We start from the raw sequence: 27,109 nt of genomic DNA on the forward strand, positions 1-27,109 counted from the left end.
AGATTATCCACTGTTACCCTGCAGCAGATTCCATCAGAGCAGGGGCGGCAGGGAGACCCAGCGGCACAGTTGCAGGCTCACAGGGCCAGAGACCCGGGTTCGATCCTGACCTCGGGTGCTGTCTGTGTGGAGGTTGCACGTTCTCCCTGAGCCCACGTGAGTTTTCTCCGGGTGTTCAGGTTTTCTCCCAAATTCCAAAGTCCTGCAGGTTTGTAGGCTACTTGGTTTCTGTAAATTGTCCTTAGAGTGTAAGATAGAACTAGCGCGAGGTTGTTCGTTGATGGGCGCGGACACGGTGGGAGCAAAAGGACCGTTTCCATGCTGTTTCTCTAAAGCCAAAGTAATTTTATTTTGCAGTGCACACATTTTTAAAGTTTCTGATCTGAGGTGGCATCTGATTTCTAACCTGTCTCCTCTCCCTTTCTCTCTTGTCTCCAGATCATAGCAGAGCCTCCACCACCACCCTCTGATGATGAAGTAAGTACTGGATCCTCTCTTCTCAATGGTTCAATAGTTCAGTGCTTCAAAGGTTATTTTATTCACTGCTACTTTATTTTCACAGATAGTCAAAAGTGCTGGAGAGACTCAGCAGGTGCGGCAGCATCTATGGAGCGAAGGAAATAGGCAACGTTTCGGGACGATTCGGATCGCTCCATAGATGCTGCTGCACCCGCTGAGTTTCTCCAACACTTTTGTCTACCTTCGATTTTCCAGCATCTGCTGTTCCTTCTTAAACAAAACATTGTCACAGGTACCTGGGTACATGAGTGAAATTCTTTGTTTTTGCATAGAATCCGGTGAAGTCTTACAGCAGACCTCACCCAGGCAGTCCATAAAGAACCCTGGCACTGATGACATTTCAGAAGCTCTTAGTACAGGCCTACCTTCTGGCAGCAGCAGACCAGGCATGCTGCCGTATGTGGGATTTCAGTCTGAGAATTCTAGGTGGGAGTGGTGCCAAGACACATTGCCAGAGATAGAGGGTGCAGCAGCATCAACCAGAGGTGTTGCTTTCATGGTTTAGATTTGGCTAGGAAAAGTCTTTCAGAGTGAGGGACTGAGAGGGAGAGATTTTGAATTGGATTGAATACTTTATTGTCACGTGTGCCAAGTCACAGTGAGATTCATTGCATACCCAAGGTGTGCAAATAGTCACCGCATAAAGGGCGCTTACAAAGTTATAAAGCATCACACACCACGTCCATCCCCACTCCACTCCCCCATGCCAGGCCCTCCTTTGTCCCCCCTCCCCCATCCATATCCCTCCATTCCCTGCATACACATATGCCCATCCAAAAGCCTCTTAAATGCCACTATCGTATCTGCCTCTAAGGTTAATAAGGACGCCAACACTTCTGAGTTTCGTTGAGGAGATGCTGATTTCTGCTGAGTAAACACACAACATAGTTAGCAATGCCAAAGTGCCAAGTAAAATCCTTCCTTTGGTTGAAGCGGTACATCTTGTTTGGAGATACGCCATTGCTAATCGATCTGTACTATCAAAACCTGTACGGGAATCAAGGACAAAGATGGTCTAGTGAGATGCATAGCTCAAACAATCCTTAATTGCTGTCAATTACTCTGGGAACTGGGAACCTTTTCCTGTAAAATTGCACGCCAAAACTGTACTGGTCTCGATTCTCTGCCTTAAGGGGTTGTCCTATTTGGGCGACCTAATTGGCGAGTTTAGAAGAGTTTAGGAGAGTTTAGAAAAATGTCATGTTGAAGACCTCTTTCAACCTCCTTCGACTATGTTGAAGACCAGCTTCGACTAGCTATGACTAACTTCGGGAAAATTGGACACCAAATAGTGGAGAGTGAAGACAACCTCCTTCGACCTCCCTTCGACTATGCTGAAGACTATCTACAACTACCTTTGACTACCCTTGATTACCTACAATTAACATGCCCACCTACCACGACCTACAATGACTAAACCTACGAGTAAAAAAAGTATTGTTTTTTCCATGGCGATCCTTTTGTACTCGCGGGCATTTTTAAATGTTGAAAAATACGCCGCTGCCTAGCTGAGGCCTTGATTACATAGGGACTACTCTCGAGCATGAAGGAGAGTTACAAAGACCTCCAAGGACCTCGTGTCGACCATGCTGCGAGTATGAGTCGAGGGCAAACTCGCCAGAACTCACGGATTAGGTCACCCAAGTGGGACAGCCCCTTAACTTTGTTTCTGATAGTCGGTGTGTTCATTTTTTTCTGCCTTCCTTCATGAAAATTGCCAAGCATGTCCCTTCCCAAAATTGTATCCAATGATTTTTAAATTAAAAGCAGAATTAAGGTTAAGATTAAGAAATACTCAGCAGGTCCAGCAGCATTTGTAGAGAGAGAGAAACAGAATGAGTGTTTAATCAATGACTTTTCGGTCTTCTGAAATGTTTTTAATTCACATTTATTTACCTTGAGCTCATGGTACAGAAACAAGTAAATCAAATCAACTTGTCAGAGCTTGCGATTATTATCCACACTTTGTTCATTCTCTGTGAATTATAAAGGATCTCCTGAAATGCAAATTTGCCATTTGCTGCAAATCCTCCTTGTTACAGTGTGTTTGACATCGTACCCCACTTTGAGCAGAGCTGTTTTCCCTTGAAAGGTTAATGTTACGTATGATCTAAAAAACTGCTGTATGCTGCCTTTTGAAACGGAAAACTGCAACAGCAGCACAAATCTTACAGTGTGGTCCATGCTGCACGATCCCTGTGGCAAAAAAAGTGCCCAAGGTGATTTCATTACAAGTTTACATAGCGCGGCCAAGTCAGTTGAAAATTTACAAAGATATATTCTTGCATTGTGACACAGTGGGTAACACTCTCACTTCTTGAGTCAAAGGTTGTTGGTTCTGAGATTTGAGTATTAAAATCAAGGGTGAATCTCTCAGGGATCTCGAGGGTAAGTATGAGATGTAGTATTGAGATGTCTAACTGAGGCCTCTCTGTCCTTCAAGATTTCAAGGCCAGTTTATTGTCACGTGTACAGTGAAATTTGAGTTCTTATGGTTGGACATCCAGAATATCCCAATATTTTGAACAGGATTTGAGTTATTGCAGAAGGCACAAGAAACTGTAGATGATGGAATCTTAAGCACAACACAAGGTGCTGGAGAAACTCAGAGGGTCGGGCAACATCTTTGGATTAGTTTAGAGATACCACGCAGAAACAGACCGAGTCTACCTACCGAGTCCTCGCCTACGAGCGATCCCTGCCCACTAACACTATCTTACACACATTAGGGACAATTTACAATTTTACCGAAGCCAATTAACCTACATCCCTGTACGTCTTTGGAGTGTGGGAGGAAACCGGAGCGCCTGGAGAAAACCCACGCAGGTCATGAAGGAGAATGTACAAACTCCGCACATCTGTCGAGGGAACGGCCAGACGATGTTCCTTGTTGGGACCCTGCTTCAGTCTGATTGGAGTAGGGGGTAGGGAGCTGGGAAAGGGGAAGTGGGGGCAGGACAAAGCCTGGCAAACGATATGGGGATGTCAGGAGGGTTGATTGGCAGTGGGTGGAGTAAGTGATTAAGGCTAGAGGTAAAAAAAGGAGACAAATAGGTGACAGATAAGGAGAGGAGGAGGAGTGAAATGTAAAGTTGGGTGTGATAGGGGTGGGATAAAGTGCGGTGGGGGAGGGGGGGAGGAATAGCGGGATAAAAGGGAAGAGGGAAATGAATATGGGATGAAGGTGTTGGAGCAGGGTAATTGGGGAGTGGGAGATGGTAAGAGAAATGTGTGTGTGTGTACAGGATGGGGAGAGCATGGAGAGGGGGTTAAGAGAGAGTTGTATTTGATGCTAACGCCACTAAGCTATCCAAGTGGAAATAAGATGCTGTTCCTCCAGTCTTGGAATGGAGGAGGGCGAGAATTTTTTCACCTCTCCTTATCTGAAAAATATTTGTGTTTGTCCCATATCTATTTCTCTTTTCTAGCTTGTAAACCCCAACAAAAGAGTCGCAACCTGAAACATTAAATGTCCGTTCCTTCCACAGAGGCCGCCTGGCCCGCCTGGATTTACTGAACACTGAGTTTTGTTAGAGTTATTGCGGGTGCCTTACATAGAAACATAGAAACATAGAATTAGGTGCAGGAGTAGGCCATTCGGCCCTTCGAGCCTGCACCGCCATTCAATATGGTCATGGCTGATCATCCAACTCAGTATCCTGTACCTGCCTTCTCTCCAAACCCCCTGATCCCTTTAACCACAAGGGCCACAACTAACCCTCTTAAATATAGCCAATGAACTTGCCTCAACTACCTTCAGTGGCAGAGAGTTCCAGAGATTCACCACTCTCTGTGTGAAAAATGTTTTGCTCATCTCAGTCCTAAAAGATTTCCCCCTTATCCTTAAATGTCTATTTCACTTTTCTAGCTTGTAAACCCCAACTCCAATTAATCTGAAAAAGAGTCGCAACCTGAAACATTAAATGTCCGTTCCTTCCACAGAGGCCGCCTGGATTTACTGAGCACTGAGTTTTGTTAGAGTTATTGTGGGTGGCTTACGTATTGTTACTGAACCAGATGTATTCATTATCATATCATGGCTTGTGGGAACAATTTGGGTGCTTTGTTTTCAACTTTATAGTGGAGACTGCAGTTCAAAAAGTACTTTGCTGGCTTTAAAGGGATTTAAGAAACATTGAAACAGATGCAGAAGATGCAACTCAATAATAGCTGTTCTTTCTTTGTAACCTACTTTTTAATTTCTATACACCAGGACAAACTGTGGGAGGGAGTTTTATAGGAAAATAGAGAATAACATTGTGCCAGTCAGCCTAAGGCACGAATGTTGCTGCATCTTGTTAGTGTTACATGTTTGGAAACAGTTGCTGGAGGGAGCTTAGCGTGCAATTTTGGCAATGAACAGCGGCCCATATTTTCAGTTATGATTGTAATACATTATAATCTTCAGCTAGAAGGGGTGGAGAGGTGGAAATAATATTTTTTTTTTCTGGAGTACGACAGCATGATGTGATTATTGAAACTCTTAAATGCCACATTTACGAGAGAATGAAATCGCCCAACACCTCCGCTCGGTTCGCAACAACCAACCCGATCTCCCGGTGGCTCAGCACTTCAACTCCCCCTCCCATTCCGAATCCGATCTTTCTGTCCTGGGCCTCCTCCATGGCCAGAGTGAGTCCCACCGTAAATGAGGGGAGCAGCAACTCATATTTTGCTTGGGTGGTTTACACCCCCAGCGGTATGAACATTGACTTCTCCAATTTCAGGTAGTCCTTGCTTTCTCCCTCTTTCCCCTCCCCTTCTCAGCTCTCCCTCCGCCCACTCTCTCCGCCTCTTCCTTTCTTCTTCCTGCCCCCCCCACCCCACATCAGTCTGAAGAAGGGCCTTGACCCGAAACGTCACCTATTCCTTCGTCCCATAGTTGCTGTCTCACCCACCGAGTTTCTCCAGCATTTTTGTCTACCTTCAATTCATGTTGAGTTTATTTTAGAGATACAGCACGGAAACAGGCCCTTCGGCCCACTGAATTTGCACTGACCAACGATCCTCACACATTGACACTATCCTACACACACTAGCGACAGCTTTACACATACACCAAGTCAATTAACCTACTTACCTGTATGTCTTTGGAGTGTGGAAGGAAACCAAAGATCTTGGAGAAACCCCACACGATCAAGGGGCGAGTACAAACTCCGTGCAGATGGCACCCGTAGTTGGGATCGAACCCGGGTCTCCGGCACTGCAAGCGCTGAAAGAAGCAACTCTACCGCTGCGGGCTGGAGAGAAAAACTATTTCAAAGGCGATGGGGATAGAAATAGGAATTGAGGTGTCAGCTTCAATTCATTGATCTGTTCGCCTCCTATTTTGTGACGTCTGGTTTCAAATTTCATAAGATCGTGTTAGTGATGGGAGCAGAATTAGGCCATTCGGCCCATCAAGTCTTCTCAAGTCCATTCAATCATGGCTGATCTATCTCTCCCTCCCAACCCCATTCTCCTGCCTTCTCCCCATAACCTCTGACACCCGTACGAATCAAGAATCTATCTATCTCTGCCTTAAAAATATCCACTGACTTGGCCTCCACAGGTTGGTCTCAATCCTTCTGGTAATGCTTAACAATGTTGTTTCAATGCATGTAGACGCAGAGGCTGGTTTATACAAAAAGACACAAATTGCTGGACTAACTCAGTGGGTCAGCTAGCATCTCTGGAGAAGTGATGTTTTGGGTCGAGACCCTTCTTTCTGAAAATGGTTTCTGAACCAAAACATTACTCTCTCCTATAGATCCGGTGTTCTACTAAAGATGCTGCTGACCCGTGGTGACCGTGAGGCACAGCTACTCCAGCACTCAAGAGGGAACTGGCGGAAGTGAACAGCCGACATTTGCCGTGGATTTTAAAGGTCCAAAAATATCGGGAATTATTTTTTTTTGAATTTCATCAATAATAATGCCTTAAAATAAATCATGGTGACATATTTGGACCTGCATGTCGGCTGTTCACTTCCGTGTTTTGCACCTCAGTTCCCTCTTGAATTTACCTTAGTTTCTATCTTTTTTTTTCCCTGTAAATCTAGGTAGCTGTGCCTCACGGTCACCCCGACTGGCACAGTAAATTGCAGCTCACAACCTCGCCGTTTTCTATGTTTTTAACGGGTGGGAAAATGCGTTTTTTCCCATCCACTAACATGTACCGGAACCCTCGAGTGTCCTCCACTTGAGAATTTTGGTCACGTGGGTGCGGATCTACGCTCCAGTGACCTTTAGTGAAATCACCCTATAGAGATGCTGCCTGACCCGTTGAGTTACTCCGGCACTCTGTGTCCTTTTGTTTAAATTTTTTTTTTAAATTCAATTAATGAAAATAAATCATGGTGACATTTTTGGCAGTGTTTTGCTCATTGCTCCATACAAAGTGTCCTTATCTCCCCCCCCCTCTCCCTCTGTTGGCTTATCAATTATAATGTGAAGAAGTTTCAATTTGAGACTTCATAAACTGAAGCAGATATTTACTTCGAATGAAACAGCTGTCGCAAAAATATTAATTTGCTTCAGAAATGTATGTGCTGGATGCAACATTATCAAGAGTTCAAACTTTCATATTGTCATTCGCAGGAAGTTAAATCATTGATGACAATCCTGCATGATCCCAGGATTGTTTTGTTAACTTAGTGCAGAGAGACAACACCTTTGTTCAGTCCGCCCAGGTCTACGTAATCTCCAAGTTGATGAACATTTTAACTCCCCTTCCCCTTCACTGATCTTCCCCTCCACTGTCAGAATAAGTCCAAATGCAAATTGAAAGAACAACATCTCATATTTCACTTGGGCGGCTTACATACAACCCAGCGGCATGAATATTGATTTATCTAACTTCAAGTAACCCTTGTTTTCCCTCTCCCTCTATCTCCCTCCCACCCTAGCTCTCTGACTAGTTTCACTGCCCTCCTGATTAATGTTACTCACTGATTAATGGATGCCTCATGATCATCTTCCCCTCAGCAAACAATGAACCGTTCTACATATCCTTGATCATCGTCTGCTTCGATCTGTTGTTTTCACACCCTGCCCTTCTTTATCTCTAGTTTCCCTCTAGAGTCTCAGTCTGAAGAAGGGTCTTAACCCGAAAGATCACCCATTCCTTCCCTCCAGAGATGCTGCTTGACCCGTTGAGTTACTCCAGCATTTTGTATCTATCTTCGGTGAAAACTAGCATCTGCAGTCCCCCCCTGCACAACCTTCCAAGGCAGTGATTTCAGTGTGCACTGAGGAATTTTGCAATTAAACCCTTGCCAAAGGCATTAATCTTCAACTCCCCGGCCCAGTTCTCAAGTGATTTTGAACTAATGCAGGAGGGATTAGGGATAGAATTTCTGGAAATTACAAGGCTGAGCCCTGAGATTCAAATAGAGTTGTTATTTTTTTTTGCAGTGATAGGCAGACAATGCATTGAGAATAAGAGGTTTGTTGATAAACGACCTCTTGCTGTCTGGTTTGACTACTTCTCACTGTCTTGAGTCCTCCAGGGCTGTAAAAAGATACACACGGCAACCTATGCTCTACTAATTGCAAAAAACATCTTGATTTTCATGCATGCATTGTTTCATTTACTGATGCCCAAGGGCAAGAGTTGCTGTTACATTATAAGCCCCTGTCCCACTTAGGCGATTTTTTCGAATACAGGCGACTAGGGAGTTCTCAGAGCATGAGGTTGGTGATCACAGATAATTTAAGCACCTTACATCAGGATCATTCTCTGGGCATATTTCTAGAACAGGCTCCAAACCCCCCAAGACCTGACTCAGAGCTGAGGCAAGTTCAAAAGATATTTACAGATACAAGGAAAAGGCAAGTGAGCTGGGTGGGACACTGCATATTAGAGGAAGAAAGGTGATAGGCTGCAGTATCAATAACGGTGGGAATGTCAAAGACTAGAGAGCATAGGATTAAGGTGAGAGGGGAAAGTTTAAAGGAGATGTGCTGGGTATGTATTTTTAATACAGAGGGTGGTGGGTGCATGAAATACTGTCCCCTGGGGTTGTGGTGGAGGCAGATGCGATAGTGGTCTTTAAAAGGCTTTTGGATGGGCACATGGATATACAGAGAATGGAGAGGTATGGATCTTCTTAGGCCACCTTCTGTCACGGCTGACCATGGGTGTGTCCAGGGTGCTATTCCCTATATGGAGGACACCTGTGGGTGACTTTGTTTAACATGGGGAGACTGTTCCTGTGCTGTATTGTTCTCCATTCTAAAGCATTATCAGCTGCTGATTTGTCACCATCTGATGGGAAAGATAAAAAGGACTGAGAAAACATGGTAATAATTCTTGAGGTGAACCAATGAGTCATAATAGTTTTTTGTGGACAGATAGACACAAAATGTTGGAGTAGCTCAGCGGGTCGGGCAGCATCTCTGGAGAAAAGAATCCCCTCTCTCCGACTCTAACTTTAATTCATTTGTTCTTTGTATCTTTTCATACCTCTAGTTTCCCTCTGCCCCGTCTGAAGAAGTGCCTCGGCCCGAAACATCACCTATTCCTTCTCTCCACAGATGCTGACAGACTCGCTGAGTTACTCCAGCATTTTGTGTCTTATCTTCGGCGTAAATTAGCATCTGCAGTTCCATCCTGCTCAGAGATTTGGGATATTTTTTGTGAATCATTCAGTGTGTTTGCAAAGTGGAGATTATAATTGATTTTGAATAGGTGGTGTGATGTCAGTTGGCTTTTAATTATTCATAAACCCCTTTGCAGTTAATTGAAATGATTAATTTTTAATTGTGCATCCACCAATGTGTGCAAACCATAAGGATGAAAAGATTAGAACAAATGTCAAAGCTTGTGTCAGCCCTGGGTATCTGAATGACCCGAATGATTAAAATCCAAACATAACATTTTGAACAGAAAAAGAGCTGAATATTAATTTTATTTCACAAAGTCAAAAAGGTCTTACTGCTTAAACAGCACAAATTAATCTTCGTGGATGATGCATGAAAAAGCCAAGAACATTTAGATTTTTTTAAATTTCTACAATCTTGAAGTAAAAAGACATGTGGGAGTTAATGTAAGAAATACACTATACAAAGGAAGAGGAAATCTCAGTGCAGTCCCATTAAAAAAAAGTCTGTTCAAATCATTATAGATCTCTTCAGTATGTTGAATTTCATATTCCCTATTGAAGGATTTTAATAATAAATTAACAATAGGTCATTCCTTGCATTAATCTTGATATTAAAGAATTGAATATGAACAGGATTCATCTATGAGCACAACCAGGGTATAATTTGATGGCCATTCTTACCCATTTTCCTGTCTATTGTTGTTTTATCAAGAAACAATCTTATTTGAAGCCAAATGTATCGCTTTTTTGAATGGTCCTCTGCTGGAGTCGACACATCACAGATAAAATGTATGATTATTGGTATCTTGCCATAATTGTTTCAGTAAGTCTTGTAAACAGAACAGGATAAAGTATTTACTTGAAGAGATGTTGACATCTGGGGCAGAGGAGAATAGTTACCTCCTTTCGTACTTCATTGCTGCCACATAGGACCATGTAGCTCCAATGGTTTAGCGTTGGGTTTAGTTTATCGTCACGGACAGGTACAGTGAAAAGCTTTTGTTGCGTGATTACATGATTATATTTGAGCCATCCGCAAGGTACAGACGCATAATAAGGAGAATAACATGAATAACGTTTAATGCAAGATAAAGCCAATAAAGTGGGGTCAAAGATAGTCCGAGGGTCTCCAATGAGGTAGATAGCAGTTCCAGACTGCTCTCCAGTTGTAGGTAGGATGGTTCAGATCCCCGATAATGGCTGGGAAGAAACTGCCCCTAAATCTGGAGGTGTGCTTTTTCAGAATTCTTTAACCGCTGTGGGAGGGGAGAAGAAGGACTGGCCAAGATGCGACTCGTCCTTGATTATGCTACCACCTCTATGTGCATTGTGCCTTTGACCTGTGAGGTCAAAGAAGACATAGAGGCATGGAAGACATCTTGAGATCATTAACAGTTCAGTGGGGAATTGTGTTCACCCTGTATTGTGCAGGTATCATTGTACAAGCCCAGCAGCTCCATGCTGAGAGAATGGAGCAGCTGAGCTTGTACACTCTGGAGTTTAGAAGGATGAGAGGATATCTCATTGAAACATATAAGATTGTTAAGGGCTTGGACACGCTAGAGGCAGGAAACATGTTCCCGATGTTGGGGGAGTCCAGAACCAGGGGCCACAGTTTACGAATAAGGAGTAAGCCATTTAGAACGGAGATGAGGAAACACTTTTTCTCACAGAGAGTGGTGAGTCTGTGGAATTTTCTGCCTCAGAGGGCGGTGGAGGCAGGTTCTCTGGATGCTTTCAAGAAAGAGCTAGATAGGGCTCTTAAAAATAGCGGAGTCAGGGGATATGGAGAGAAGGCAGAAACGGGGTATTGATTGGGGATGATCAGCTATGATCACATTGAATGGCAGTGCTGGCTCGAAGGGCCGAATGGCCTACTCCTGTACCTATTGTCTATTGTCTACATTATAGTGATGTGAACAAACATTGGAACCAGAAGCCAAAGGACACTTGCCTCATTTCTGATGAGTCCATTCTACCTCACTAGCTAATACAACTCACAATAATCACACACGAGAAAAAGACTGAATATCACAAGATCATCTAAGTTCAATTGAGAACAGCTGACCAACAGATGACAGAAATTATGTCAGTCAATTATTTCCCCATCGCATTGTGTAACTGGATCTTAATACCGTTTATTATTGTTACATGCACTGAGACACAGTGAAAAGCTTTTGTTTGCATGCTATCCAGCCAAGGAAAAAACCATTGCAGATGAAGAAAAAAAATTCCCTATGTTGGGGGAGCCCAGAACCAGGGGTTGCAGTTTAACAATAAGGGGTAGGCCATTTAGGACTGAGATGAGGAAATACTTTTTCACCGAGAGAGTTGTGAATCTGTGGAGTTCTCCACCACAGAAGGCAGTGGAGACCAATTCACTGGATGTTTTCAAGAGAGAGTTAGATATAGTTCTTAGGGCTAACAGAATCAAGGGATATGGGGAGAAAGCAGGATCGGGGTACCGATTTTGGATGATCAGCCATGATCATATTGAATGGAGATGCTGACTCGAAGGGCCGAATAGCTCACTCCTGCACCTATTTTCTATGTTTCTATACATGAATACAACCAAGCCATCTGCAGTGCTCAGATAAACATTTCCTTTACTCCAGAGATGCTGTCTGACCTGCTGAGTTACTCCAGCATGTTGTGTTCACCTAAGGAAAGTAGAGTTCATTTCAGTGCTTTGTTTAAGAATATCTGGTAGTTTTATAGCTGACGCTAGTTCTTCCTTCCCAAATGTATTTGGTTGTTTAGATATAAATTTCCTTGCTTGCCGCAGTGATATTCAAACTTCCAGTCCCGGTTATTTATGTGAGAATCACTATATGTATATGTTCAGTATACATATATAAAAAAAACAAAAACAATAACAATGCATTGTGCAAATGTTTCCAGTGGTGGGAGAGTCTAGAACGCGAGGGTAGACAAAACTGCTGGAGAAACTCAGCGGGTGCAGCAGCATCTATGGAGCGAAGGAAATAGGCAACGTTTCGGGCCGAAACCCTTCTTCAGAATGAGAGGGCACAGCCTCAGAATAAACAGGCGTACCTTCAAAATAGAGATGAGGGGGAATTTCTTGAGCCAGAGGATGGTGATCGTGGAATTCATTGCGTCAGATAGTGGTAGAGGCCATGACACTGGGTATTTTTAAGGCAGAGATTGTTAGGTTCTTGTTTAGGAAGGGCATTAATGGTTACAGGGAGAAGGCAGGAGAAGGGGGACAAATAGATCAGCCATGATAAGATGGCAGAGTAGATTCGATGGGCTGAATGGCCTAATTCTGTTCTTGCATCTGATGGTTTCATACCAATAATTTGACCTTGTAGATTGTTCACTGATTTATTTTTTTTAGTTTATAGTTCAGTTTAGAGATACAGTGCAGAAACAGGCCATTCGGCCCACCTAGCCCGCACCGACCATCAAATCCCCGCACATTAACACTATCCTACACACACTAGAGACAAATTTTAATTTATGTTTATACCAAGCCAATCGACCCACAAACCTGTGTGTCTTTGGGAGGAAATTGCACGCGGTTATGGGGAGAAAACTCCGTACTGACAGCACCCGTGGTCGGGATCGAACCTGGATCTCTGGCACTGTGAGCGCTGTAAGGCAATAACTCTACCTCTCATTCACCGTGCTGACCTCGGCTTTATGCTGCAATCTCCTCAGGGGCAAAGTTTGTGCTGCCGTTAGTGCCCTCTGTTGGTTAAAGCTTCAAACACTGAGCCAAGGTAAAGAGTGATCAAATGTCTGAAGACTAGGGACATCATTCTGTGTTGATCCCAATTCCTGCAGGAGTATGCTGAAATGTCAATAGACTGGATAACTTCTGCTGAGAGGCATTAAAAGCGCCTGCTTAAATATACTTAGAAAAAGTTGGAAAAGAAACATGAAGTAACGGATTTGTTTTTAAAAAATTCTCTTGCTCAGCAGTGTAAACATAGAGAGAGTGATTGCAAAATCCACTGAGTGTAATAATCTTCTCTGGCTTGCAAGACGCTGGCACCAGTGTTCTTCCTGTTTTGATTCTTCCTTCAAAATACACACACGCACGCACACGCACACGCACACACGCGCATGCGCACACACACACATACATGCACACACACACACACATGCACACGCATGCGCACACACACATGCATGCACACGCACACACATGTACACACATGCACACACACGCAAACGCACACACAAAATATGTGGTTCACAGGTTCCACACATGGGTATTTTGTTCCTCGTTTACCGTTATAAGGTCAAAAATCACATTTGGCAATTGGATCCAACTCTAGAGATTGGGTCAATGTTATCATAAGGTCATAGGGTCATAAGTGATGGGAGCAGATTTAGGCCATTCAGCCCATCGAGTCTACTCCGCCATTCAATCGTGGCTGATCTATCTCTCCCTCCGAACCCCATTCTCCTGCCTTCTCCCCATAGCCCATGACACCCGTATTAATCAAGAATCTATCCATCTCTGCCTTAGAAATATCCACTGACTTGGCGTCCGCAGCCTTCTGTGGCAGAGAATTCCACAGATTCACCACCCCCTGACTATAGAAATGTCTCCCCATCTCCTTCCAAAAGGAATGTCCTTTAATCCTGAGGCTGTGATCTCTAGTCCTAGACTCTCCCACATCCTCTCCACATCCACTCGATACAAGCCTTTCGCTATTCGTAACATCACTAATGTTAACCAGCTCGGATCAGCTTGGAAAGCTTAGAAAGCCTGTGGCATTTCCTCTTGCCTGATTTCCAACATGGATGAAACCAGCTACTTTGATGATGAGACTTCATTGTCACCTGTACAGTGACTTCCTGTGTTTTTGCACAAAAGAGTCGCCACAAATACGCTGATAAAGTAACAAAAAGTATTCATCCCGTTTTGAATTCCCCTTTGTTCTCTCCAACACACCACTAAAACGCCACGTTCTGTAGGAAGGAACTACAGATGCTGGTCTACATCGAAGATAGACACAAAATGTTGCAGTAACTCAGCGGGATAAGCTTCATCCCTGGAGAAAAGGAATGGGTGACATTTGAAAGAAGGGTCTCGACCCGAAATGTCACCTATTCATTCCTTTTGTCGGGAGATGCAGTAAAACACCGCGTGTCCTTGTCTCCCGCTAACCATCCTCTCTCTCTCGCTTTTCAGGAGGACTTGGATTCAGAAGGATTGCCCAAGAAGAAATGGCCAACTGTTGATGCCTCGTACTATGGAGGACGGGGTGTGGGAGGGATCAAACGAATGGAGGTAAAGAGTTATCCGTGTTCCTACCTTAAAAACTGTAAGTGGCTGGAAGTAAACTCGTATGTTTTCAACTCACATTAAACATACTTTCACCTGCATGTTGAAAAGGGTGAACCCTTTAGACTCTCTTTTATCAAGCAAATGCAACATTATACTATGGCCCTACATGGCCTTGGCATTGAATATGACGTCCAATCCTCAATGTCCATATTCAATATGTTTCAGTGTATGTGTATGTGCATTTGAGGAGATCTGTGTACAATTGTTATTGTGTTCCTTGCCTTGCAGCAGAAACCACACTTGGTCTGTATGTCTAGTTTAGTTTAGTTTAATTTAGAAATACAGCATGGAAACAGGCCCATCAGGTCCATGCAGACCATCGGTCACAATAAACTAGTTGTATCCTAAACAAAACATACAACAGAGGATGTATTTCAGTTCCCTTCCCCCTTATGGACCTTGATATGCATTTCCTTGAACAGAGAGTGAAGGGGCTGAGAGTGGTAAAGCTCCGCTATAGGTTGCCAATAAACCAAGTTAGTTTTCCGACAGCTTGTAACTGTTGTATATCACTGTCACTGCCTTAAGCTCCCCACCGCATATCAATTCCGCTCCATTACAATGTCAGGCAGAAGAGCCCGGACCAGGCTGACTGTGATAACCAGGGGGCTGTAAAATAACATTTATTGCGCTAAGAAGCAGTGGATGAAATATTGATGCCTTTCTGAGAAGCGTAATCCAGTGTAGGAGGAGGGACCAGCAGAAAGCTCTCAGAAAGCAATTTCAAACGTATACCCCAATCCTTCAAAGTCATGTTATGCAGATGTGGATAAACAGCAGGATCTCACATTGCTGTTCCAGGACAAGGATTTGGCTGGTGGATTATTTTGTAGGACTTTACCCTGATAATATGTCTGTTGGTATCGTTATAGTCAATAACCTCCTTTCCCATCTCATTCCTGCATTTCCATTCATCCTCCCCATTCCTGTATCTGACATTCAACATTTCTTATCCGCCCTGTCCAATGGTTCAATGTGCTTTATCTCAATGTGCAAAGTGTAAACGCACAGTGAAACTCTTTTTTACCAACAGTCAAGTTGAGTATCACCATTCCAGCCCCGATTATACAGAAATAGTCCACTCAGCCCGCATGCAAATTTGGATGTGTAGAGTACGCTGCCTAAAGAGATTTAACTTCCTCCAAACTTGAAGAATAATTAAAGCTCTAAATGGGCGCCGGTCAACATTAAGGGCCTGTCCCACTTGGGCGACCTAATTGGCGAGTTCTGGCGACTTTGCCCTCGACTCATACTCGCAGCATGGTCAACATGAGGTCGTAGGAGGTCTTCGTAACTCTCCTTCATGCTCGAGAGTGGTCTCCGCATAATCGAAGCCTCAGCTAGGTTGCGCCGTTTTTTTCAACATGACAAAAAATGCCTGCGAGTAAAGAAATGTCGCCATGGAAAAAAAATCGATACTTTTTTTACTCGTAGGTTTAGTCGTAGTAGGTCATAGTAGGTAGGCATGTTACTTGTAGGTAGTCGAAGGTAATCGTAGATAGTCTTCATCATAGTCGAAGGGAGGTCGAAGGAGATCGAAGGAGGTTGTCTTCACTCTCCTCTATTCGGTGTCCAATTTTCCCGAAGTTAGTCGTAGATGGTCTTCAACATAGTTGAAGGAGGTCTTCAACATGTCATTTTTTTTAACTCTTCTATACTCGCCAATAAGGTTGCCCAAGTGGGACACCCCCTTGAGTGCCTGCACTTTCCCAGCACTTTACGTCTAATCCCTTCCAATAACTCTCCAGAGGCAATGATTATCCTGGAGTAACAGGACAGGATGCCCCCAATGTTCATGGCACAACAGCTAATCAGAAAACTCCACTAAGTGGGAAGGAACTACAGATGCTGGTTTAAACCAGAGCCAGACACAAATACAGCAGCTGGAATAACTCAGCGGGACCGGCAACATCTCTGGGGAGAAGGAATGGGTGATGTTTTGGGTCGAGACCCTTCATCAGACTAAACTGCACTCACTGCCTCTGTAGCACGTTTCGTAACACTGGAAAATAGTTGGTAATTCAAGTTAACTAGAAATGACCTCAATGTAACGGGCAGCAACTCCATGAAGGCAGATTGCCTGAAAGTTTCTAAGTTAAACATTTTTGTAACATTGCAGAGAATGTTTAGTCACATTGTGGAATCCTTAACATGATCCACCATCAATGCAATGAAGCAGGGAACTATATTCTGCACTCGGTGTTTAAGAAAAAACTGCAAAAATCTGGAAAAATCGAACGTAGACATAAATGCTGGAGAAAATCAGCGGGTGAGGCAGCATCTATGGAGCGAAGGAATAGGCGACGTTTCGGGTCGAGACCTGAAGTGACCCATATGTTTCAGATCTATGTGACTGTTTTATGATTAGCAGCTATTCTGGCCCTTTAGTTACATACACCACAACATACCTCAGACATGCAGATCAGTCCACAGATCAGCACACCACAAAATAGGTAAAGGTTTACAAAAACAGTGGTGAAAGGAAAACAGAGATGAACCTAATTGGCACACGCACACCGAACAGTCCCTGATACAAGGTCCTATCGTATCCATGTAACCTTCTCAATGTTTCTTAAACATTGTGTTAGTACCTGCCTCAATTACCTCTCCCAGCATCACGTTCCATACACCCACCACCCTTTGTGTAAAACAGTTACCCTTCAGGTTCTTAATAAGTCTTCCCCTCACCTTAAAGCTCCAAGTTAGAAACAGCTGGAAACACTCTACAAACCAGGCAGCATCTGTGGAGAGTCAACTGCCCTTTAAACAGTCTGAAGAATTGACTTTAATCAAGTTTTGCAATGGAATGCAATTTACATAATCAGTTCAGTTCCGTTTTATTTGTCATATGTATTTAGCACAGGGTCAACGGTACAATGAAATGTGTTTGACAAGTCAACGGGTCACCTCAGCAATGATATTACAAGATACCAGTGATTAAAATCACAATCCCTGCAGTCTACAATTTATAATATGATCTGCCGGATTTAGAGGGGAAAGGAGTGGGTAAATACCTTGCCATGTCTTAATTTAACCCCATTACTTACCTGCACAATTGATTTTCCTTTCGAGCCTGATGAATGTATCAATAGGATCTGATTCACATTTTGTTTTCCAGCAGCCGGCCAGCTTGAGAGTTTGGGTTTGTGGTTTAATGTTGTGCTGTCAACTGATCTTAATCTTCCACTATTGGGAAATGAAATGACTCGCTTTGCCATCTGTTTAAAACAAAATAATGTACTCCCATTTGTATCTGAGAGTGCAAGCGTACAGAAGTATTCATTTAACTGCTTTGGATTGCAGGGGCCTAATTTTTTCTATCCATAAAAATGCTGTAATAGCCTTCATGATTAAAAATCAGCAACAAGACAGGATAGTGGATTTGAGGCTGTGATCTTATTGAATACATGAGGCATGAAGTGACCATATGCTCCCACTTCTTTTAGTTTAGGTTATTTTGTTTAGACATAAAACACGGAAATAGGCCCTTCATGGAAACAGGCCCTTCGGCCCATCGAGTCGATGCCGACCAACGATAGCCCGTGCACTAGTTCTATCCTACACACCAGAGACAATTTACAGAAGCCAATTCACCTGCAAACCTGTACGTCTTTGGATTGTAGGAGGAAACTGGAGCACCCGGAGAAAACCCACGTGGTCACAGGGAGAACTTACAAACTCTGTACAGACCGCACCCGTAGTTAGGATAGAACCCGTGTCTCTGGCTTGGCCACTGCACCACTGTACTGCCCCATTGTTATTTTATTCTTGATTGATTGAAAGGTACATCATGGACACAGCATATAAACTGGTCCTTCAGCCCACAGTGTCCACTCCGACCATTAATCACCCTTTCATTCTAGTCCAATTTTGCAATCACTCCCTACACACTAGGGGCAATTTACAGAGGTCAAACAACCTACAAACCCACATGTCTTTGGGATGTAGGAGGAAACCCACGTGGTCACAGAGAGAGTGTACAAACTCCCAAAAGAGGTCAGGTTCACACCTGGGTCACTGGCACTGTGAGGCAGCAGCACTACCAGCTGACCCACTGTGCTGCCCTTCTTATCCATGACCCCATTGTACCATTTATCAATGATGGATCTTCCTTTACAGTACCATTCATCTTGTTGCCAAATTACTTTCAGCCAAATCCTTGTACAACTCCCTCCTTCCAATTCCCAAACCATTCTCTAGCGATGTTCCATGGTAGGATTTATTTTCATTTCAGGTTTACCATTTTCCAGGTCCGATGGGGCGAGAAGGGATCAACGGAAGAAGGTGCTAAACTGGAAAAGGCCAAAAACGCCAGAGTTAAAATGCCGGATCAGGAATATGACTTCTCCGAGATGGGAATGCACAACAATAACGGGGGTCGCAAGCTGAATTCCCCAAGGAAATGGTACTCACCTATCAAGGTAACCATCGAAACAGGCTCAACGTCAGTAGTAGACAAAGGTAGACAAAAAATGCTGGAGAAACTCCATGGGTCTGGCAGCATCTCTGGAAAAAAAGGATAGGTGACGTTTTGGGTCAGTACATTCTTCAGACAAAGAAGGGTCCCGACCCAAAATGTCGCCCATCCTTTTTCTTCGGAGATGCTGCCTGACCTGCTGAGTTGCTCCAGCACTTTGTGTCTATCTTCATTTAGCTGTTAATAAAGTCTTCTTAAAAATATTGTTGCGGATAAAAAAACATGAGAAAGTGATAAGCTTCAAATCCGCAGAAAAGACCTATTAATTGGGTTTTCAATGTGTGGTCCAACATGTCAGTGAGATGAAGTCTGGCTCCATTGTGGACTAATTGGCTCACTTGACTAACATCCTAAACATGAATTCCCCCCCACCATTGTTCACCGTGGCTGCAGTGTGTACCAAGTGCATTGCAGCTACCTGCTTAGATTACTCTAGGCTAACTCTCCAATCTAGAACCTCCACCAGGAAGGACAAGAGCATCAGTCATAGGGCACAGTGGCGCAGCGGTAGAGTTGCTGCCTTACAGCGCCAGAGACATGGGTTCGGACCTGACTACGGGTGCTATCTGAACAGAGTTTGTACATTCTTCCCGTGACTGCGTGGATTTTCCCCGGGTGCTCCGGTTTCCTCTCACACTCCAAAGACCTATACATTTGTAGCTTAATTGGCTTCAGTAAAAATTGTAAATTGTCCCTAGTGTGGAGGACAGTGCTAGTGTTCGGGGATGGCTGGTCGGTGGACCAAAGGGCCTGTTTCTGCATTGTATCCGTAATCCAAAACTAAACCAAACCATCACCTGCACATTCCCCTCCAAATCAAACACCAACCCATCTTGGGAATGTGTTGCTGTTTCTTTATTGTTGTTGGGTCAAATACCTGGAACTGGTCTCTGAAGCTTTCAGCAAAAGGTCCACAGGCATCTCACCAACACCTTCTCAAAAGCAATTATGGATGTCGTGTAAACACTGGCCCTGCCAAAGATGCACATACCCAGAAAGAAAAATAAATCAAATTGCCCTTTCTACTTTATAGATGGTTCCAATGTTGATGCTTTCTAGTTTAAAACAGTCAGGCCCACCTGTCAGCAGCCATGCTGGTTTCTTCAGTGAAGAGGGAGCACAAGATTTAAATCTCATTTTAAAATACTGTGACCTCCAATGTTCGACCAGCTGTGGTACATGCCAAGGATGATATGGATACGATTTACATTTTTGTAAGAGGAAGTTCGACGTCGATCTTTTATGTCTGAACCTAGGAGATTCTTGTTCTTTGTTCATCATCCAGTGATCAAGGCTACAGTGTGTGTGTATGTACGCGTTTGTGTGTGTGTGTGTGTGCGCGTTTGTGTGTGTGTGTGTGTGCATGTGTGGGTGTGCGCGTGTGTGTGCAGGTGTGCATTTGCGTGTGTTCACAATCGTGCGTGTGTGTGAGCTTGTGTGTGCATCAGTGCATGTGTATGTACATGCGTGTGTGCGCGCGGGAGTGCATGTACGTGATCATGGGTGAGTGCATCTTACATGTGTGTGTGTGTGTGTGTGTGTGTGTTTGCGTGACTGCATTTGTGTGCGTCAGTGCAAGTGTGTGTGTGTGCGCACACATCGGTATGTGTGTGCATCAGTGCACACGTGCGTGTCTTGTGTTAGATCTCAGACAGGAAGAATGTGGTTTTGAGCAGGATACTGGGAGTCTACTGGCACTTGTAAAATCTCAGTATGAAGAAGGGTCTTGACCCAAAATGTCACCCATCACTTCTCTCCAGAGACGCTGCCTGTCCCGCTGAGTTACTCCAGCATTTTATGTCTACCGTTGATTTAAACCAGCATCTGCAGTTCTTTCCTACACACTTGTAAAATTGCTTTGTGTGTGTGTGTGTGGTTAGTTTAGTTTAGAGATACAGTACAGAAACAGACCCTTTAGTCCACCGAGTCCGCGCCAACCCCGCACATTATGTTACGCTACACACACTAGGGACAATTTACATTTACACCAAGCCAATTAACTGACAAACCTGTACATGTTTGGAGTGTGGAAGGAAACCGAAGATCTCGGAGAAAATCCACGCGGTCACAGGGAGAACGTACAAACTCCGTACAGACAGCATCCGTAGTCAGGATCGAACCCGGGTCTCTGGCGCCGCAAGCAAGCACTGTAAGGCTGCGCCACCGTGCCGCCCAGGTTCATCGTGTGTGTGTTTGTGTGTGAGAGAGAGAGCGAGGGAGAGGGACAAAGATAACCTAAAGAAGGAAGAGTTGAATGTTAAAATAAATATCTCATCATGTGCAAAGCATAATAGTTGAAAAAATTAATCAATAACAAGTCTTCAAAAATAATATTTCTGGTCCTACCTTTTGATCTTGGAAGCCTCCTGCGTGCCAGACACCATGGGACTTTCCAAAGCCCTTGGTGGTAATTTTCTAAAGCCACATCACACCAAGCTATCGCCAGAACTAAAGCTGCAATAACTGCGGGGAACTGAGGAATGCCAAGACAACATGTTGTCTCCCTCATGTGTCAACCCAGCCCCAGTCTTGGCAATGCTGTGCGTCCCTATAGACTTCTTGGAGATACCTAACAGGAAACACCTCCTTCATCTCAGCATCAGAGCAGTTAATCAAGAGACAAACAGAATTAGTCTCAACGTGACTTTTGGGGAGATAACTGTGAATTTTCTTTTGAATAAGTTCTATTCGTTGTGGGAAAAGCTTGGTCAACGAGATGGAGCATTTGAAAGAAGATGATTGAAGTGGAAGGATTTAATGATTTAACTATGGAGACGGGCTGAAAAAACAGGTGCTGATGGAAATCAATGTGTGGAGGAGTCAGGAGGTAGATATTACAACATGCACATCAGGTAGTCACAGTGAAGTTACATCGAATACAGAACATAGAATAGTATAGCACAGTAACAGGCCCTTCGGCCCACAGTGTTTGTGCTGAACATGATGCCAAGTTAAATTGATCTCATCTGACTGTACATGATCTATATCCGCCTTGTCCCTGCACTTCCATGCATGGGTGGAAATCCTGGAGGTGTGATGGGGTACTGTCCCCCCCATGTTTTGTGAAACATGTTACACCCCGGAATGGCTTTAGCCAGGTCAAGTCATGAATGCCAGATCAGCTCGCCTGCCCCGCGACTGGCTCTAGCACCCAGGTTGAGCCCGATGCAGTTACCCAGTCGCGAAACTAATTGAAAACAAATACGCCTGCGGGCCCGATGATTTCGGGTTTAGGGCCAGATCCGGACCTTGGGCCGTAGTTTGCCGATCCCAGTCCTCGATGTTAGGCCTCATTGTGGCCCCCCCCCCTCCTCCCCCACCCCCATGTCTTAAAAGCAATTTCCACCCATGCTTTCCATGTGCTTATCTAAAAGCCACTTAACGTTTTATTAGCTGACGGTTCCCTACTGAGACCAATTGTAATGTCCTCACACAGTGGACTGGAATAGTTCTTGTGAGCACTGTGCTATTTTTATCAATATTTATTACAACACAGAAATAGCGCGTTTGGCTTCAAGTAGTACATATGCTATTTCCCAATCTTCTTTGTTTGTCATGTTGAACCAATTTCCTCTTAAATGCAACTATGCTATTTACCTCAAAGGCCCCCTTATACATTCTTATTGCTATCTGGGCAAAGAAATGTCTCCTGAATTTCACAATGAATTTGGCGTAAGTGCCTTAAATTTACATGATTAAGTTCTGGTATTGTCCATTTGCAGAAATATCATCTCCAAATGTTTCCTCTCTCAAACCTTTCCATGATTTGAAGGAGCAGTCCATCAGATACGGACACAATGTGCTGAGTAACTCAATGGGTCAGGCAGCATTTCTGGAGAATATGGATATCCATGTTCTCCAGAGATGCTGCCAGATCTGCTGAGTTACTCCAGCAGATACACACAAAGTGCTGGAGTAACTCCAGTATCTCTGGAGAAAAAAGAATAGGTGATGTTTTGGATTGGGACCCTTCTGAAGAAGTGTGTTCTGAATGAAACTATCTTTCAGTGCATGCGTGTGTTTTGGTGTGTGTGCGTGACTGTATGTGTGTGTGTGTGTGTGTGTGTGTGAGTGAGTGAGTGAGTGAGTGAGTGAGTGAGTGAGTGAGTGAGTGAGTGAGTGAGTGACTGGAAGAAAACCTAAAGTAGGAAGAATTGAATTTTAAAATAAATATCTGCAAAGTATAATAATTTTTCTCCAGAGATGTTGCCTGACCCGTTGAGTTACTCCAGCACTTTGTGTCTACCTTTGGTATAAACCAGCACCTGCAGTTCCTTCCTTTTACATGAATAAAGTACTTCCCTTCCTTACAATAATCCACTCCTAATGAGTCTTCTCTTCCTTTCAGGGCAAGTTGGATGCGCTGTGGGTTCTCCTACGGAAAGGATACGATCGGGTATCTGTGATGCGCCCTCGCCCTGGAGACAAGGTAGGGCTTGAACCAGATAAGGGGGAGCTTAAACTGGCTCCAGAACCAGGGGCCACAGTTTAGGAATATGGGGTAGGCCATTTAAGACTGAGATGAGGAAAACCTTTTTCACCCAGAGAGGTGTGAATCTGGAATTCGCTGCCACAGGAGGCAGTGGAGACCAAATTACTGGATATTTTCAAGAGAGAGTTAAGGGCCTGTTACACTTGGGCGTTATTTGGACGTCATTTACACGACATCATTTACGTGACTTGTGCACGGCGTACACTATGCGCGCATGGGCGCGTGGTGAGACGTGCTGGCGTAGGCAGTGATGTGCGGTCGCGCGCGGCCCCCCAGGATTTTGGGATTCACAAAATCTTCACTCGCCACCTGCGTGACGCACAAATGACGCCCACGTGGGACTGGCCCTTTAGAATTGGCTCTTCGGGCTAAAGGAGTCAAGGGATATGGGGAGAAAGCAGGAACGGGGTAATGATTTTGGATGATCAGCCATCCAATTGAATGATTGAAGGGCTGAATGGCCTACTCCTATTTTCTATGTTTCTATGTTTCTATATTTGATGTTGAGCGTGTCTTAAAAATAAGCGGCAACCAAGCCTTGATACTTCCACTGAGAGTGCGTTTAAGTTTAAGAACACAAAGTCATAAGGTCACAACCTACCGACCCGCACATCTTTGGGAAAGAGGAGGAAACCCACACGATTATTAGAAATGCCAATTAAAGCTTGGTATCAACACATAGTCACCTCCAACAAAGCCCACAGGTCAAACAATCTCTTCTCTCTCTTCCCAGGTCATAAGGAATAAGAGTACAATTAGGCCATTCAGCCCATCAAGTCTACTCTGCCATTCAATCATGGCTGATCTATCTCTCCCTCCTAACCACATTATCCTGCCTTCTCCCCATAACCTCGGACACCCGTACGAATCAAAAATTTATCTATCTCTGCCTTAAAAATATCCACTGTCGGTCTCCCCAGCCTTCTCCACAGATTCACTACCCTCTGACTATTTCTCCTCATGTCCTTCTTAAAAGAACATCCTTTAATTTTGAGGCTATGACCTCCAGTCCTAGGCTCTCCCACTAATGGAAACATCCTCTCCACATCCACTCTATCCAAGCCTTTCACTATTCTGTACGTTTCAATGTGGTCCCCCCTTATTGAAACATCCTCTCCACATCCACTCTATCCAAGCCTTTCACTATTCTGTACGTTTCCCCCCCCCCCCCCCTCATTCTTCTAACCTCCAGCGAGTACAGGCCCAGTGCCATCAAACGCTCATCATAGGTTAACCTACTCATTCCTGGGATCATTCTTGTAAACCTTGTCTGGACCCTCTCCAGAGCCAGCACATCCTTCCTCAGAAATGGTGCCCAAGATTGCTCACAGTTTTGTCACAAAAAGTCATAAGTGCAGAATTAGGCATTCGGCCCATTAAGTCAACTACGCCATTCAATCCATTCTCCTGCCTTCTCCCCATTGTTATTCTGGAATGAAGGAACCCTTCGGAGAGCATGGCAGTCTGATTCCTGTATCATGTATTCATGTGTTGAAAGAACCATTTTCCTTTGATTAGTCACTTCTATTTAGGATGCGTTCCTGATATACTGCTGCCAGAGCAAATTCCCTTCATCAATCTTGACTGTGGAAAGCAAAGAAGCCTTCTCACTCTCTTCTTGTCCAATAAATCAAGACCAAAATTTGTGGAACGTGAATAGAAAGCTTTGTCCCTACAGACAAAGGTTATTATAATCGTACTGGCAGCTAAGATTCCCAGCAATCTGTGGAAATGATCTGGAATAGTTTATTGTCATAGAGTCATACGGCGTGGAAACAGGCCCTTCGGCCCAACTTGCCCACACTGACCAACATGTAGTCACCTGCCTGCCTGTATTTGGCCCTCATCCCTCTAATCCATGTACCTGTCCAAATGTTTTTTTTTAAATGTGGTGATAGTACCTGTCTCAATTACCTCTTTTGTCAGCTTGTTCCATACACCCACCACCCTTTGTGCAAAAACGTTACCTCTCAGGTTCCTATTCTTTCCCCCCCCCCCCCCACCCCACCTCCTTACCTTAAACCTATGTCCTCTGGTTCTCGATTCCCCTGCTCTGCTAAGAGACCTTTGTGCATCTACCTGATATATTCCTCTCATGATTTGATTTTGTACACCTCTATGAGATCACTCTTGCTGTGCTCAATTGTATGATCTCTTCAATTATACTGCAGAACTGAATGGGAGATAGCCACTGGCCTTTGCTTCCCTCCTCACACATGTCCATTGTAGGGGCAGTGTTGGATGATGAGGAATGCAAGTCAGGAAGCATTGGGTGGAACTGAGGGGTCTGGGAGCAGATAAACAAAGGATAATGTCAGCCCAGAACAGCAGAAGCATCACAAGCGGGTGCAGCAGCATCTATGGAACAAAGGAAAAAAATTCCTTCGCTCCATAGATGCTGCTGCACCCGCTGAGTTTCTCCAGCTTTTTTGTGTACCTTCGATTTTCTAGCATCTGCAGTTCCTTCTTAAACAGCAGAAACATCTCCTGGGCTGCCTCCCCTGGAAGAGTAGACAATGATCCTTGGAGATTGATATAGGGAGGGTTAGCAAATGTATTGGTGTGTGTGCATCTATAAGCTCACGAAAGTTGAGCAGGAAATGGTTCTGGTTTATCATCAACTGTTTGTTGATGTCTGGTGAGTTTGTGTGGTCAATGTCATCTGGTTGAAGATAATCATTCTCATTTCGACGGCTTTCCGTGGAACAAAACACACAAATTACCAGGAAAGAAAGGGGAATAACAAAAAAAAAAGATTTGTGGAGATTTTGAAAACAGAGGGCAATTGCGAAAGTGCTGGAATGTTTAAAGCGATACAGTCATGTGAGTTTAGTGCTGAGCCATGATGTAAGGGGAGGCAAAATACAGATGGTTTTCATAAGCTCAGCCAAGTGGAGCTGTGAGCGAGTACAGGTCCCAATGGTTATTTGTACAAAACAAAGCAATAATTGGCATGCATAGCTTGCAAGAGCCAGGAACTTATTTGCAAATCCATCAATAGTCCAACCAGCTAAAGGCTGGAATTGGAAAATATCAAATGAGTCAACAGATTTACCAAACAGTCTTATTGTCAAAATTAATTTTGTTAATTCAAAGTTTTTCCCCCACAAATCAATGGAAAAATCATCAGGGACTTTGTTTTAAGATGTTTTGTTTTACCCTTTCATCTCCCTCCAGATGCCAAACAATTTTTAATTTTAATTAAGGGTGCAATATACATTCTGGATTCTTCTGTAGTGAATTCTCAAATTCAAGCTGAGAGCAGTTTTGAGTTAGTGGCTGACTTGAAACGGTTTTAATAAATGTGTAGAAAGTATCTGCCAATGCTGCTTTATACTGAAGATAGACACAAAGTGCATCTCTGGACAAAAAGGATGGGCAACATTTTGGGTTGGGTTCTGCAGTTGTATAGGGCTCTGGTGAGAGCACATCTGGAGTATTGTGTACAGTTTTGGTCTCCTAATTTGAGGAAGGACATCCTTGTGATTGAGACAGTGTAGCGTAGGTTCACGAGATTGATCCCTGGGATGACGGGACTATCATATGAGGAAAGATTGAAAAGACTAGGCTTGTATTCACTGGAGTTTAGACGGATAAGGGGGGATCTTATAGAAACATATAAAATTATAAAAGGACTGGACAAGCTAGATGCAGGAAAAATGTTCCCAATGTTCGGTGAGCCCAGAACCAAGGGCCACAGTCTTAGAATAAAGG

At 43.9% G+C, this 27,109-nt stretch overlaps 1 protein-coding gene across 1 annotated transcript in view; it reads left to right on the forward strand.

Moving 5' to 3' along the window:
- Positions 1-27,109, forward strand: part of LOC129713271 (anthrax toxin receptor 1-like) — a 142,374-nt gene that overhangs the window by 95,863 nt on the left and 19,402 nt on the right. The window contains exons 14-17 of the mRNA XM_055662207.1: positions 439-477; positions 14,271-14,369; positions 18,677-18,847; positions 23,252-23,332. Coding sequence (XP_055518182.1) covers positions 439-477; positions 14,271-14,369; positions 18,677-18,847; positions 23,252-23,332 — 390 coding nt within the window. The remainder of the gene's footprint in view (positions 1-438; positions 478-14,270; positions 14,370-18,676; positions 18,848-23,251; positions 23,333-27,109) is intronic.

Source organism: Leucoraja erinacea, chromosome 35, assembly GCF_028641065.1.
Source record: "Leucoraja erinacea ecotype New England chromosome 35, Leri_hhj_1, whole genome shotgun sequence".
NCBI lineage: Eukaryota > Metazoa > Chordata > Chondrichthyes > Rajiformes > Rajidae > Leucoraja > Leucoraja erinaceus.